The 15,139-nt window shown below is 45.0% G+C and overlaps 1 protein-coding gene across 1 annotated transcript in view; it reads right to left on the reverse strand.

The window, feature by feature from the left end:
• The window catches only part of Hacd3 (3-hydroxyacyl-CoA dehydratase 3), a 31,097-nt gene extending 16,001 nt beyond the window's left edge, over positions 1–15,096 (reverse strand). Inside the window, exons 1-3 of the mRNA XM_003463483.5 lie at positions 14,834–15,096; positions 2,781–2,823; positions 280–353 (exon numbers count right to left, since the gene is read on the reverse strand). Coding sequence (XP_003463531.1) covers positions 280–353; positions 2,781–2,823; positions 14,834–14,920 — 204 coding nt within the window. The 5' untranslated portion in view covers positions 14,921–15,096. The remainder of the gene's footprint in view (positions 1–279; positions 354–2,780; positions 2,824–14,833) is intronic.
• Positions 15,097–15,139: the final 43 nt, after the last annotated feature.

Genomic DNA, 15,139 nt, shown 5'->3' on the forward strand with positions numbered 1-15,139 from the left:
ACAGAGAGAAACACAGAACTCCAAGAAGTAATTCACTCAGGTTCACGTTGCTAACAGGCCTTTGAAGCCTGGATTCAACTCAACTTCTCTAACTCTCCTACTCCTCTGGGCCTTGCAGCTAAGCCTGGGGCTCTGTTCCCTATAAAAACCATACTGTTCATTCCCCTTTGCTTGTCATCTTCTCCCCACGATTCTCCCCACGATGTCAGCTCCTCACCTCGCTAGCTACTGGGATTTGTTTCCTTAACAGAAGAGAAAGTGAGATAGAAAGGAGCATACCTCTGGCTTCACGAGATCTAAGAACTCCAAGTGAAATTCATAGACATTGTCTCCTTTGGCGCCATGGCCCTGTGCTATATAGAAAGAAATGTTGGTAACATGAACTGGAGCAGAGCAACACCACCTGAAAATCAGCCTGATGGAAAGAAAGTCTTCTGAGGACTATTAATGGTCCCTGGTAAAATGCGTGGGAACTTGTGAGCAGAGCCAGATAAGCCAAACCCTAGACTGAAAGTTGATCTCCGATATCCTTTGACACTAAGTTCCAGACTATTTAATCTTCCAGTGCTGCCTGGATGATATCCAGTATAACTGATAAGCAAGAAAAAGAATATAAAAGGCAAAACCAAAGGCACCTCATAGATATAAATTTACTGGTCCTAAGTCCAGGTGACAGAAAAGCTGGAGGGCACACCACCCTGGCTGTGGCAAGGAAAGCTGAAGGCCACAGGGGTGCAGGGCCTCCCAAAGCCGGCTCTGAATCCAGCACCTCCCACCCAGTGCAGGCATGAAGCAGAAGCTGACTTCCCCTCTGGCTCGTCCCAAAGCAATGAAAAGAGAAACACAGGGAGAACCGGAGGACAGTCCCTGCTCTGGCCTTCCCCACCCCATGCCTCAGCAAGGCTCTCTCCCAAATCAACCAGGGGCATCCAAGGTGCCAGGGCCTGCCCGAGCCAGCAGCGGCCATTGCACATCCCTTCTCCCGCCCTCTGCTGTCTACCACTTGGTTTCGCCCTGGGATTCTCTTCCTCATCTGATCCTAGGTGGCTCTGAGTGGCTGTTATTCTCTAAGATCATGAACTCCTTAAGGTGGGACAGTCTGTGAGCTCTAAATGGCAAACTACACCTTGATCGCTTAAACTTCCTTTCAAAGGCACACATGGTGGTTCAGTGCATATAATATTTGGCTGCGACCAGAATCGCGGGATAAATAAAATACATCAACCAAGGTACCACTGTATTTCTCGAAAAACCTGAGCTGCTACCACCGCTACTCTCATCGTGAAAAGCAGACACAAATGCCAGACTGTACTTCCTTGGCAACCCTTCAGAAGTAGCCTCCCACGTAATGAAACAACTTCACTCTCCAATGAGCCCAGGAGTGGAGAGGGCAGGGTGAGTGCACTCCACAGGGGGACAATGAATCAGAGCCACCCACCGGGCAAGGGAGTATACTGCCTGCCACAAGCAGAGGACAGAAGAGATGTAGGGAAAGACGGGGGCCAGAGTGTTGCCCAACTGGTGGATCTCATCAAGCCAATTTCGGCTTTTTGTGTTCACTATCATCTTTTTTAAAAGCAGCATATCCCGCAATCTCTAGTCCTGCTGTTACAGGCAGCTGAGTTAGTTAGAATTCCAGGCAGTCAGACAGCGCTGGGTCCTGAAAGGAGCCAGCAGGAAGGCCAGATACCTTGCAGCCTTGGAAGAGAGAGTCATCCCCCGCTGTGGGCCAGACCAGAAGGCAAAAGACAAAGCAAATACACCACATCCTAAGGATGGACAGTCCAAACAGCACTCCATCACCCCAGGAGTCAGGAGTCAGCGTCCCACCCCTTCAGGAAGAGCCCCTGCTGTTAAGCCTGCCCCTATTTGCTCCTAATTCAATCAACTTTACCTGAGCAGTTAATCTCATTGGTTTGACCACAATTCTGTCCTACCACATGCCCACCCTGCAAATTCCCATTTTCCCCACCTTTAACCCATTAACCTCATGATTTTACTCTATAAAGTCCCTAGAAAAGACGGAGTCCCTGGCAACCCACTCGGGACCCCTTCTGTCACTCAGAAGCTTTCTTTCTCTCAATAAATATATTCCACTCCTAACCTCCACTGTTCCTAAAATTCATTCTTTGATTTTAGAGAACACAAACTCATACTGGACATAGAGTAGGAGTTTCACTCCCCTGTATCACTGCCACACAAGCTCAGTGGCTGTGTGTGCCCTGTGGTCACAGGTGCAGCAGAGACCAGCATCACTCAAAGGGACATTTAATGCTTCGCAATTCTCAGGCTGGGTCTGGGAAGCCCGAAAGGCCTGTGACCACATTCTCAGGTGACCGCAGGTCAGAGACGGGTTATAACCTAGCACATTCCTTTCCCTTTCTAGGGCCAGAAGAGTCACTAATTTGTCTAAGATAGTGGCAGAATTCAAGCCAAAAGGTAGATCTCTGGATTTCTAGCCCAGGATTCCATCTCCCAGCACCTACAGTCTTTCCCAGGGGAAAGCAAGGCTCTATTCAAGTTCTTTGAATTTTTTTTTTTTTTTTTTTTTTTTTTTTTTTTTTTTGGTGCTGGCAATTGAACTCAGGACTTTGTGCTTGCCAGGCAGACACTGTGCCACTGAGCTGTATCCCCAGCCACGCCCATCGCATTTTCAAATAATTAAGTTTATTCCCTGGTGTCTCAAAGGGGGAAACATCAATAAGAAGTGAGTTACATAAAAAGCAAGGGAACCCACCCAGCCTCTTCCCTGCAGAGCTGCACAGTGGCGGGGGACTGACCTTTGAAATGCAGCACGTTTTCAGTGATGCTGATGGCAGGGTTCTGTGAAAAGAGACAAGGACAGGAGAAGGCATTTTACTTCATTTTTATTTAATTTTTTTTCAAATCCATTTTATTTCAAAACACATCAATCAGGGGGCAACAAGGATACATACATTGTGCATTGTCATCCCCAAATCACTCACCCAGAGCACAAGACATCTGCGTTCAATCATCTGAATACCAGTGCAAACCTTTCTCTTCAGAGAAATCGGTGTATAACTTTTATAGCTATCTTAACTACTTTCATATGCATCATATACATATGTTGTCTCTTCAGCTTCTCACACTAGTGAGATAATACACTGTTCACACATGTGTGTCTGATGCCTTTCACTTATGAGTACGTCTCAAGTTGCATCCATTTGCCTATAAAACCTTGAGCTGATCCTTAGAAGAAGGTGTTTCAATGAGCAGAAGGTGAAATTAAACCAGGAGCGTCTTCTCCTCCTGGCCTGGGTCTCCCAGGAGAACACGCGGCTTAGTCACAGCTCTGCAGAAGGCCCTTCTGTGCCTGTCTGCACCTGTCAGAGACTGAGGCCCTGCCTGGGAACTGAATCAGCCCATTCTGAAAACGGCACACACGGCCAGGGCTACGAGGTACCGTGGGGAAATAAATGCACAGGTCTCTGAGGCTCATTCCGTGAGACACACTACAGAAAGATCTAGCAGAACCAGTGAGTCACTTGCCGGGAGATGGTCTTATCAGTGATTAAGGAACAGACACTCCAGACGGCAGTAAGGGTGGAGAAGAGAGCAGGATGGCACTGGAGTGGTGGACGCGCAGGACACACAATCCCAGCAGGCTGGGGGTCCACCCAGCTCCACAGAGCCGCAGCCTCAGGCACCACACTCTCTTAAGGCCCAACCAAACCTGAACCAGAAGAGATCAGAATTCTCCAATTATTCATTTATTCCCAGAAACTGCTACAGATCTTTAGCAGCATGATTTAGAGTGAAATTACTTCACACTTTTTTCAATGGATGAGAAATGATGAGCCAAAACAAACCTTTTCTCTTTACGGGCTCATTACTCTGTTACAGTAATGAAAAACTGACCAACACAGGAAACAACAGCGTGGCTTTTGGGGTGAGATCGGTGATGGCGAAATCTTTTAGTTTTCAGTGATAACAAACACCTGACTGCACAGGCGCGCCATGGGTTCGCTACCACCAGGTTAGATGACAGTGGCACTAACCACTCACACCGAGTGCCACTGAGGACACTAACCACAGAGAACACTCAAGAGTTCACATGTGGGCCCCGAACTGCCAACACAGTAAGACATCCTTGATGGGTACACACCAGAGTACCCTACAACCAGCTAACACCCGCCTACAACCTCAGAAGGGGTCCAAGCAGAACAACCCTTTAACTCTTGCTAAAATCCTGATGCAACAATATTATTGTTTTAAAGCAATACATATCAAGTGACTTGTTACGGAGCGATATTTTCTTCTTCAAGTCTGACAGGACTCCACAGTGAAGCAAGCTGAAACTCAAATCTTCCTGACAAAATTTTGTACTACAAATTAAATTGAGGGCTACAAGGATATCTGGTTTTTATCTCTTTGATTAAAATCATCTTTGTTTTCTAAGACTTTATCTCATCTAGATGAAATCTATCCATTTACAAACATTTAATATTGACATTCTTTTAACTGTTTTTGAGATGGGTCTCACTGCTGCCCAAGTTAGCCCTGAACTTCTGGGCTCAAGCAATTTTCCTGCCTCAGCCTCTCAAATATTGAGACTACAATCTCACGACACTGTTCCAAGATACTCTCTCAACTTTTTAAGGTCTGTTACTTGTATGGTTATGCCTTCTGTTTCACTGCAGGTATGTTTTGTGCCTTAATTTTATCAAGAGATCTATCAGATTGTCTTCCAAAAACTATATAGTTTTATTCCCCCTACTTCAATTTTCTATTTCTGTCCTTCTCTTCATTATTTCCTCCCTCAAGTTCTTGGGAAAATTTGCATTCTTCTCCAAATTTCATGAAATAGAGGTTCAAGGGGCTGGGGATTTAGCTCAGCGGCACAAGCGCCTGCCTTGCAAGCAGGCAGTCGTGAGTTCGATCCCTGGTACCGATAAAAACTATAAAAAAAAAAAAAAAAAAGAAATAGAGGTTCAGAGATCATTAAGCTTTAGCCTTTATTCTTTTGTAATATAAGTATTTAAAAAGTATAAATTTCCTGACAAATTCTACTCTGGCTATATCGCTCAGGCTCTGAATGTAGTATTTTCATTTTCATTCAGTGTATAGTACTCTCTAATTTCCACTGTTATTTTTTCTTTGAAACATGGGTTGAGAAGTGTTTAATTTCCAAACACATGAGATTTTCTGGATATCATTATGTTAATACAGTGGTACCTTGGTTCACCTTTGTTTGTAAACAATTTGGTTTGCAAACAGCATTTAGCAAAATTTGTTTTTTGTCTGCATACTTTGCATCAGGTGACCTCCACAACTGCAGCCATCTTTTCCGAAATCATAGAACAAATTAGGTTTGTGAACCAATTTGGGTACCACTGTAACCACCTCAAATGCAAGAGATCAGAGAACATTCTCTGTGACTTAAGTCCTTCCCAGTTCATAGAGACTTGCTCTAGGAAACAATATTCAGCCAACTTTAGAAACTGTTATGTGTAGACTTAAAACCAATATCTGAGTAGTTGGATGTAGTTTTCTATATATGTACACTGGGTTTGCTGATGTTAATTAGTTTACATGATTTATATCCTTACTGAATTTTATCTTCTTCTATTTATTTCTAAGAAATCACACTATTGTACATTTTTCCACTTCTCCTAGCACTTCCATTAATTCACATATTATCAAGACTGTTACTAGGTGCATATAACTTTAATATGATTATATTTACCTGATAGGTGCGGCATGCACACCTGTTATCAAAGCACTTGGGAGGCTGAGGTAGGAGGACCAATGTGAGTTCTAGGCCAGCACAGGCTACATAGTGACTTCAAGGCCAGTCTGAACTTCCTGGTACACTGAAATCTTAATCATTATGAACTGAGCTTTCAGTTTCTAAAAAAATGCACTTTGCCTAAAATTCTATTTCATCTGATACAACAATTTCTTTACCAGAGAGTTTGCATTTGCTACCAGGCACCAAGGGGCCCTACTGGTTGCAACCACTTAAAAAAAAAGATTTCATGGCTTGAGGGGTTTGGATTTCCTAAATTGTGTAGATTGGATGGCTCTGAAGTCAGCAGGCACTGGGTTCATATTTTAGTTACATCATTTTCTATTTCTATCCTTGATTTTCCAATATGTAGGTGTTATCACTTTAAGCTAATAAAACCACTTACTTTACAAGACTGTCCTGAGAATTAAATTAGTGACATACAAACAGTATGGGAACTTGCCAGCATTCATCTTCCTCGGGCTGAATGTCCTTCTAAGCTCCCATGCCTGCTGGCATCTAGCTTTCCGAGTCCAGGTCAAATGGTAATTCCTCTTCCCTCCTCCTCACTTCCATCAGCAGAATTAATAGCTTCCTACGACTCCGCAATCACCTTTATTATAACATATTACCCTGCAGTCCCTGTTTATGGTACACCTGTTCCCACAAGATTTCTGCCACAGCAGGGACTGTCTCTTCATCTCTGTGCACACCGTCTTAATAACTGTTTAGGGAACTGCATTAAATCAATTAACTTCATTTTCATAAGCTCTGACATAAGTACAAAGAATTCAATGAACTTTCTGTACCTAACCTTTGAGACCTAGGGCTTCTTTTTCTCATTCAGATCATTAGTATTCATTTTTGCTTGTGTGTGATTATTCTACATGTAAAACAGTTAATTCAGCAGAGCTACTGCCAGGTGTGGAGGCACACACCTGTAACCCCAACACTCTTTAAGAGGCTGAGGCAGGAAGGTAGAAAGTTCAAGCCCAGCCTGGGCAACCTAGTGACTTAGCAAGATCCTGTCTGAACATAAAAAAATTTAAAAAGTTGTGTGACTCCACAGGTCCTGAGTACAATCCCTAATACATTCAATCAATCAATCAATCAATCAATCATCAGATCTAGGGATGCAATCTTCAAAAGCACCCACTTCCAGGATCAGCCTTTGGATGGCAAAAGAAAATCTGGCTCTCATCCATCTCTAAGCAACGAAGTGGTTCCCACGTCTAGAGCGAGCAAGGTGATTTGTGGCAAGCATCATCTTCCTTCCGAGGAGGCTGGGACTCTGGTACATGGTAGGCAGAGGTTACCTGAGTAACCAGCCCTCCAAAAACCATGGGTAAACCTCTAACGGCTTCCCTGGGCAGACACATTGCACATACATTACTGCTGGCTTTTTGTTGTTGCTGTTGGTTGTTTTTTGTCTTGTTTTGGCTAGCGAAAAAACATGGATTTTCTTTTTAAATCTGCTCTATTAAAATCTGTTCTCTTACTTGGTCTTCTGAAAATTTTTTTTGTCTTTTTCCTTTTTTATCGGTACTGGGGATCAAACTCATGACCACACACTTACAAGGCAGGTGCTTATGCTGCTGAGCTAAATCTCCAGCCCCTGGTCTTTTGAATTTTCAGTTGTCACAAATTTGGCAAATAAAAATCCCTTCAAACTAGCCCCTGTGTTGTCCTGACATGACCTTGGATCCTTTGAGAATGTCATGTTTTCTGTGGCACAGACATGGGAAGCCTGAGCACCTTTCATGGGGAGCAGTCATTTAGAAGCCACTGTCTGGAAAGAGAGAGGGGTTTACTCCAGTGCTCATCTTTTAGTGATCTGGCCAGGAATTTTAAAAATCTTGAGGTCACACTGAAATTTCTACTACAGACTTTCTCTTTACTTTTTATTATTTAATATTTCCATCTCTTCCAGTAATCCTAACAACCTTAATACATGCATTTGTTTCATCCTTAAAAAACCGTTTCAAGCCAGGTGTGATGGCACACGCCTGTAATCTCAGCTCTCTGGGAAGCTGAGGCCAGGAGGACCACAAGTTTAAGCAACTTTAGCAAGACCCTCTCTCAAAATTTAAAAAACTGGCTGGGAGGCCAGGCGTGGTGGTACACAATTTTAATCCCAACACCCAGGAGACTGAGGCAAGAGAGGACTGCTGTCAGTTTGAGGTCACCTTGGGCTACCTAGTGAGTACAGGGCCAGCCTGCTGTCTCAAAAAAACAAAACAGAAAAGAGCTGGGGATGTAGCTTGTTACAAAGGCCTTGCTTCAATCCCTAGGACTAAAGGGGAAAAAATAAAAACTTCATTTTTGGAATATGTTTACTAGCAAGAATCCTAATTCTAATATTTATTTGAGATTTTTTGTTTAGTTTTTGATCTTTAGACTGTATTCTAAAGAAAGAATATTCAAATGTTATTTACTTGTGCAATTAGATACTTACACCCTCTTGATTCGGTTCATATTTAACTTTTTGAGGGGTCTCTCTGAGACAGGCTTTACCTATTAAGTTAAGGCTGATCTTAGACTCACTCAGCCCAGGCTGAGTGCCACGTCAGCCCACGCTCGCTGGGAACTCTCAGATATCCTCCTGCCTCAGCCTCTGGGAGGCTGGGATCAAGGGCCTGCGACAGCACACGGAGCCAAGTCCACAATACTTTTTAGAGCCTGTTGAGAAATTTTTGGTTTTATTAATTTTTAATGTGAATTACCACCAAGTACTTTCTACCTGAAGATTTTGCAGTAGCTGTTCTTTCCCTAAAATATTCATACCCCATACCAGGTCACACACTCCAGTTTCAGATCAAACGCTACCTCCTCCGAGGCCTTCCCTGACTGCCAAATCTAAATTTGTTCTCATACTTTCTCTCCCCTCAGACTGGCAAGAGCCCAGACCCCACATCAATCCCGGCCCCCTGCCTGAGAGCTCACCTGTTCCCATGGGGTGTCCTCAGCTGAAATAAGCAGTCACTCCAACTGACTACAAGGTGCTGCTGCTTGGACAGCACTGGCAGTGTGAGGAAGACAAGAAGAACCCTTTCAATAGATAAAAAACAGGCACGGTGGTGCACGCCTGTAATCCCACCACTCAGGAGGCTGAGGCAGGAGGATCACCACAAGTTTGGTGCCAGCCTGAGCTACATAACTGGCTCAAGGTAAGCCTCAACTACAAAGTGAGACCCTGTCTCAAAAAAATAAAAAAATATTTAAATTAATAAGCAAGCCTGTGTCATAGTTTAAACAGCAGCAATTTTTTTCTCTTCATGGCACATAAAATAATAGTGCATTTACAGTCAAATATAAGACACCATAAAGTTCTATTTTAAGCTTCAACTACTGCCTTGACTCTGTGTTTGTACAGCTGTCCTGACCAGTCCCCATTTCAATATGGACACTGTTTAAAAAAAGTCTCAAACTAAAATGTCCCAAAGTGGACTCTCAACTTGGGCTGCTCCACATACTGTTCATGCTGAGCTATTTCAGCAAACTACCACATCTGCTCTGTGCCAGAGCCAAACTTTAAGACTCATTATTGGTGATTTCCTCTCCCTCCTTCCCTACACCCAATCGATCAGGTCTCACAATCACATAGTCCTCTCCAAATACACCTCCAGTCCTTCCGCTGCTCTCCAGCCCCACTGCCAAGCCACCCTACCTCTTACCCACACGACTGCCTCCACCTCCCAAAATCGTTTTCTGGGTTTCACTTCTACTTCATAATCCACAGAGCGGCCACAATCACCTTTGGTTTAAAACACAGATCCTAAAGCATCAGCCGCCTGGTGTTGAAACGCTTTGCTTTCCCACTGCTCATACAATGAAATCCAAGCTCCCTCTCACAGCCACAGGACTCTCCGTGACCTACATCTCTCAAACCCCTCCACTCACTACACTCCTGGAGCCGGTCGCACCCCGGCCTGTCTTTAATCTGCGCACTTGTCAGACTGTTCTACCCCAACTAGCCTGCTTTCCCAGGAAAGGAAACCTAGGCCTGGGCACGCTGAGCACACGCTCCCCACTTCCCACGGCGCTCCGCCCCGGCCCAGCCTCCCTTCCAGCTGCACCTCCTGCCTGTCTTGCTGGATCTGAAGGCAGCACCGTCTGCACACAGCACACGGCCCGTGCTCGAACCCCTCCCAGCAAGCGCTCCACCCATTAGGACTCAGTTTTCCCCCTTTGGGAGAGTTTTTGCACTGTGGTAATATACAGTTTAGACTTAGTCACTTTTTATTATCAAATATTCCAAGTAATCAGCCAGACATCAGAAAACACAGTGAACACCACCACATGAGCCTCTTCTGCATTAGCATTTCGCTTGGTTCACCTTCGATTTTTAAGAGACAAAGTAGAAGGGTGTAATTATGCAGTTCCTCGGCTGGCTGCCTGTCTCAGGGTACCAGGATAAAACCGTCACCATCTACCTACTTGCTGATAAAAACGAAAGGCTGGCAAATCTGTGTTGGAATGAACACACACAGCATCCTCCAAGTTACTGCATATGTATGTACAGCTTCCACTTGACTAGAAAGGTCGTCACTGTCCCCTCATCTGTCATTCCCATGAACAGTCCCGTCCACTACACAAACAAGTGTGTCACCAGTAGGCCTCGCCAACAGGTGGTACCACTGGCCGCCTTCTCACTTCCCAAGCTAAAGAGGATCCTATCGTTCTGATTTACATATCCGGGTTATAACTGAAATTGCCCATCTTTTCAGGTTGATTAGCCATTTCTGTTTACTTTTACTCTAACCTGTTTCAGTTTCCACTCTTTTTCTACTGGAAAATATACCTTTAAAAAAATTTATTCTTCTGTAAGTTTTTTCAATAGTCAAGATAATATACCAGATGTGGTGCTACACACCTGCAATCTCAGCACTCTGAGAGGCTGAGGCACAAAGATTGCAAATTCAAGTCCATCCTGGGTAATTTAGCAACTTAGCAGGACCAACTCACAAAATAAAATATAAAAAAGAGCTGGAGATGCAGCTCTGCACAAAAGCCTGGGTTCAATCCCTAGTACCACAAAAAAAGAAAAAAAAAATCAAGATGCTTGCTATTTGTTAGTGACACTGCAAATACGCTCTCACGTTTGCCTTGTCTATATTTTTCTCTGATGTTTTAAGACATTCTTCCTTGTAAGAATATCATGAAGACAGCCTCTTGTATTTCCTTTTAATAGCTGTACCTTATACATTCAGGTCACCAAGTGTCCTGAAGCTCACTTTTATGAATGGCATAAAGCCGCATCTCATTTTGGACCAGCAAGTGCTCCGATCCAATTTCCTGCCGGGTTCATCATCTCCCCATCCATGTGTCAGGCCACCTTGATCAGACAGTAAATTCTTACAAGGGTAGGTCTGCCAAGAGACTCCATCATTCCCATTGTTTTTTGTGTCTGTCCCTCTCACATCATAACCCCACACACACTTAAAAAACATGGTACAATTTTTTCTTTTTTAATCAATACCGGGGATCGAACTCACGACCACCTGCTTGCAAGGCAGGTGCTTATGCTGCTGAGCTAAATCCCCAGCCCATAAAACATGATACAATTTACAAAGCACTTTCAAACCCATTACCCAACTCAAACTTCCAAACAGTCCTGTCAGTCAGGTGCTACTATTCACATTTATTCGAATGCAGACACAGAGGCCCATAAAGTTCAGAAAATTATTCCTGGTCACAAGACAGTGAGGGAATGAGGACCCCGTCTCACACCCTCAGTGCCGCCTCCTCCCACCTGACTGTCAGGTAAGGAAAGGGCAGTGTCTCCCAGATGGGTCCCACACCAAGCTGCAAATTTCATCATATCCAACTCAGACCAATCAAAACCCCCATAAATGAGCAAATGCTCTGACATGTATGGTTGCTGGCACACAGCCAGGCACGATGGTCACCCGGAATATAAACTGGAGAGAAAAGAAACCCTACCCTGGCTGCCTCTTGCTTCTGGGCTCCTCAAGTAAAGACAAGGCCAGCACTCGAAGCTGGGCTATGCGTTCTCCTATGGGACATAAACTATCTCACAGAATACTAATCTCAGACAAGTTTAACTCTGTAACCTTGATAAAAGATTACCCAACCCACACAGATTCACAGATTAACACACAGCAAACATGCTAGCCACAAATCAATCTCTCTCACTGTCTCTCTCTCTTTCTGTCTGCCAAAGTATAATTTTTCTGCACTTAAGTTCCATTGCTCTGCCAGTCCTCCCTCCTTACAGATAAGATTATCAAAATGGGGACATGGCAGTGCAGTCCTATAATCCTAGCATTCTGGGAGGCTTGGGCAAGATCAGCCTGGGCAACTTAGCAACTTGGTGAGACCCTGTCTCAGAATTGACAAAAGAAAAAAGAGAACTAAAAAAGATTGGCCTGAGTTGAATATGATGGCACATGCCTATAATCCCAGCAGTCCGGAGACTGAGGCAGGAGGATTGCTGCAAGTTTGAGGCCAGCCTCGGCTACACAGTGAGTCCTGGCCAGGCCAAACGAGCAAGATCCTATGGCAATAAATAAATAAAAGGCTGGCATACTTGTAGCTCAGTGCAAAGGCCTGAGTAGAATTTCAAGGACCACCATCCCCTCATGCCTGCCAAAAATTATTAGACAGCCAATGAGCAGAATTACCCTGCTTTCTGACAGCATCTGATCTACAGTGAATGCCCACTCCCTTAACCCCCCCCCCCCCCCCCCCCCGCCATCACCAATGCCCAAATCTGAGAATCCATTCTAACACCCTCTTAATGAGGCACCACCCCAGGGCTCCCCAGATAGTGTGCTCTCCTGGCTGCAGGGCATAATGCTACACCCAGCCCACTGAACTCCAGCTGTGTTCCTGGAGTCTGCTGGCTGTAGTACGTTAGCACTGTATGAGTCAGACATCACAAATACCAGTATCTAAGTCTCTGTCTTTCTCTTTCTAGAAAGTTCTCTTACTATCTAGAGGGCAAAAATGTTCTCCATTTCTGGAAGTCACATCTAAATGAAAGCAAGATTAACAAATCCCTTTAACAGCAGAGACCTGGTTCTACATCCAACTCCAAGTTCACACTCATGAAAAAAATCTTTGTTTTTCTGTGACAATTTTCCTTCTAGAAGTAGGGAGCTTCGGTCTATGACTCAGCTTTGTAAATTTGTGGTATCTTACACACATCAGGAGTTCTTGATAGGTTGTTTTTAAACTAATGTTGGTTGAAATGAATGCCTCAGAATCATGGATAACTATCTCAAAAAAAATCAAACCTCACTGAGGAGAAAAAAAAACCTCGTGGTATTTTTTTTTTTTTTTTTTTTTTTTTGCAAAAAGCTTAAATCTCTCTTCAAAAGAAAATTTCAGGGGCTGGGGATTTAGCTCAGCGGCATAAGCACCTGCCTTGCAAGCAGGCGGTCGTGAGTTCAATCCCCGGTACCAATAAAAAAAAAAAAAAAGAAAGAAAATTTCCTTTTTTCCTCCATCCAAATATTTTTTCGCTTTACATATTTTAAACATATAGCTCCATGTTTCTAAGTATACCAATATGATTAACCCATGTGTTCATGTTTGTTAACAGGTTTAGAATTTTCAAGAACATAAATAGTGTGCATTTTTTATTTGCCCAACAATTTCCATTTCCTTCCATAATCAGTCATTTCCCTGAAAACATCTTTTCTACTTGTAGCTTCAAAGATATACTAGAATATTCTATCCTTATTGCATGATACACATTTAGAGAGGGCACAGTCGGCTTAATAAAAATTTACAGACAGTTACTAACGTAAGAACTTCTTTATTTCTCATTGGAAGACCTCTCTCTAGATGGGGATTTTGATCCTTATCCACAAAAGATTTTGTTTGATTTTGGGTTTTTTTCTATTTCAGTAAAGCACCCTGGAGCAGGGTAAGAGAGGGCACAGAACACTTATTCATCCTCTGATAGGAAAGTGTAACTCATGTTGGTTTAACACATTAAATGCCATAGCCACTTAAAGACATTCTGGCTTGGGAGGGTGCTGTACTGGGGAACCCAGTACTCTCACACTGAGCTACAGTCCCAGCCCTATTTTAAGATAGGATCTTGCAAAGTTGTCCAGGCTGGGCTCAACCCTGAGCCTCCTGCCTCAGCCTCCCAGAGTTCTTGGATTACAGGCAAGCACCACCCAGCTCAGCTATCTTCATCTTTCAAGAGAAAAACGGGTTTGTATTTCAGAAGCCAAGATTAAAGCAAAGGTTATCGTCAACAAAATCAAAGCAACACTGTGCATAGTGCCAGACAACATCCCTGCCAAACTGACAAAATCCAATCTGTGATTCAGAGAATGTGAGAGTTCACGGGAGTGAACGAGGTTACAAAGTACTACAGAATAATGCCAAAGAGACCAGGGAGTAAAGATGACGGTAGAAAGAACATTCCAGACTGAAAACTGCAGTTCCTCGGAATGGAATCCAGGATGATTTGAAAAAAGCCATGGAGTTCACTGGTCCTGAATCTCCACTACTGGGGGGCTTCGCTTGCTCACATTACGGGGCCAGTGAAATCAAACATAAACGCTTCGTATGACCAAAGATGATATTTAAGTTCTCAATGCAACTCAGCAAACCTGATTGCTCAGCCCTCAAAGGTGCGGGTGTGCTTCCTGAAGGGTTTGTGAGTTTTAAAATCAAGAGTAACAATGATCTCCAACACAGAACTGCCGGGAAGCCACCCCTAACCCCCCCCCAGGGCGCCCGAGGACCCCGCAGGAGTTCTGGACGTCCAGCAACAACGGTCACACCACGGTACAGACCACAGAGCTCGTCCCACACCGCGAGGAGCTCCCGGGCCGGGCTCAGGCTCCTCCCCAGGCCCAGACTGCGAACAAAAGGCGGCGCGGGGCAGTCAGAGGCCGCGCCTGACTTGCCGGGCTCCCTTGACACCTGAGGCGCTCGGAGGTCGAGGCAGGGGCGCCTGCAAGCCGCCGGCCAAACGCGACCCGCAGAGCACGCTGGCGCAGTGCAGGCGCCCGGCACACACGGGGGCAAAGCAGCTGCGGTTCCGGAGGGCACCAGAGCACAACCCCCGGGCTCCCTGCCGCCCGACCCGGCCTTTACCTGCACGTCGCTCAGCTCCACGCGCAGATACAGCTCGCGGTGCCGCTGAGCCCAGTAGACGTGCGGCGTCAGCACCTGATTCTCCATAATCACGGTGCCCAGGGAGCGGGAGACTCGGCTCACGGCGCCTGGCTGCCTCTGGTCGTGCACGGCTGGAGCTGAGCGAACGCAGGCCGCAAACCCCAGAGCACCCCAGCGCCCGCAACCGGGTCGTCTCCAGAAGCCTCACGCTCGCGGGCTGCGTCTGCGCAGTGACGGCCGGGAGGCACACCAAGGCGTGGGCGGGCCCAGCGGCAGCGCGAGCCA

The sequence above is a fragment of the Cavia porcellus genome, unplaced genomic scaffold, assembly GCF_034190915.1.
Source record: "Cavia porcellus strain 051 isolate PalLab524CR breed Dunkin Hartley unplaced genomic scaffold, mCavPor4.1 scaffold_37, whole genome shotgun sequence".
Taxonomy (NCBI): domain Eukaryota; kingdom Metazoa; phylum Chordata; class Mammalia; order Rodentia; family Caviidae; genus Cavia; species Cavia porcellus.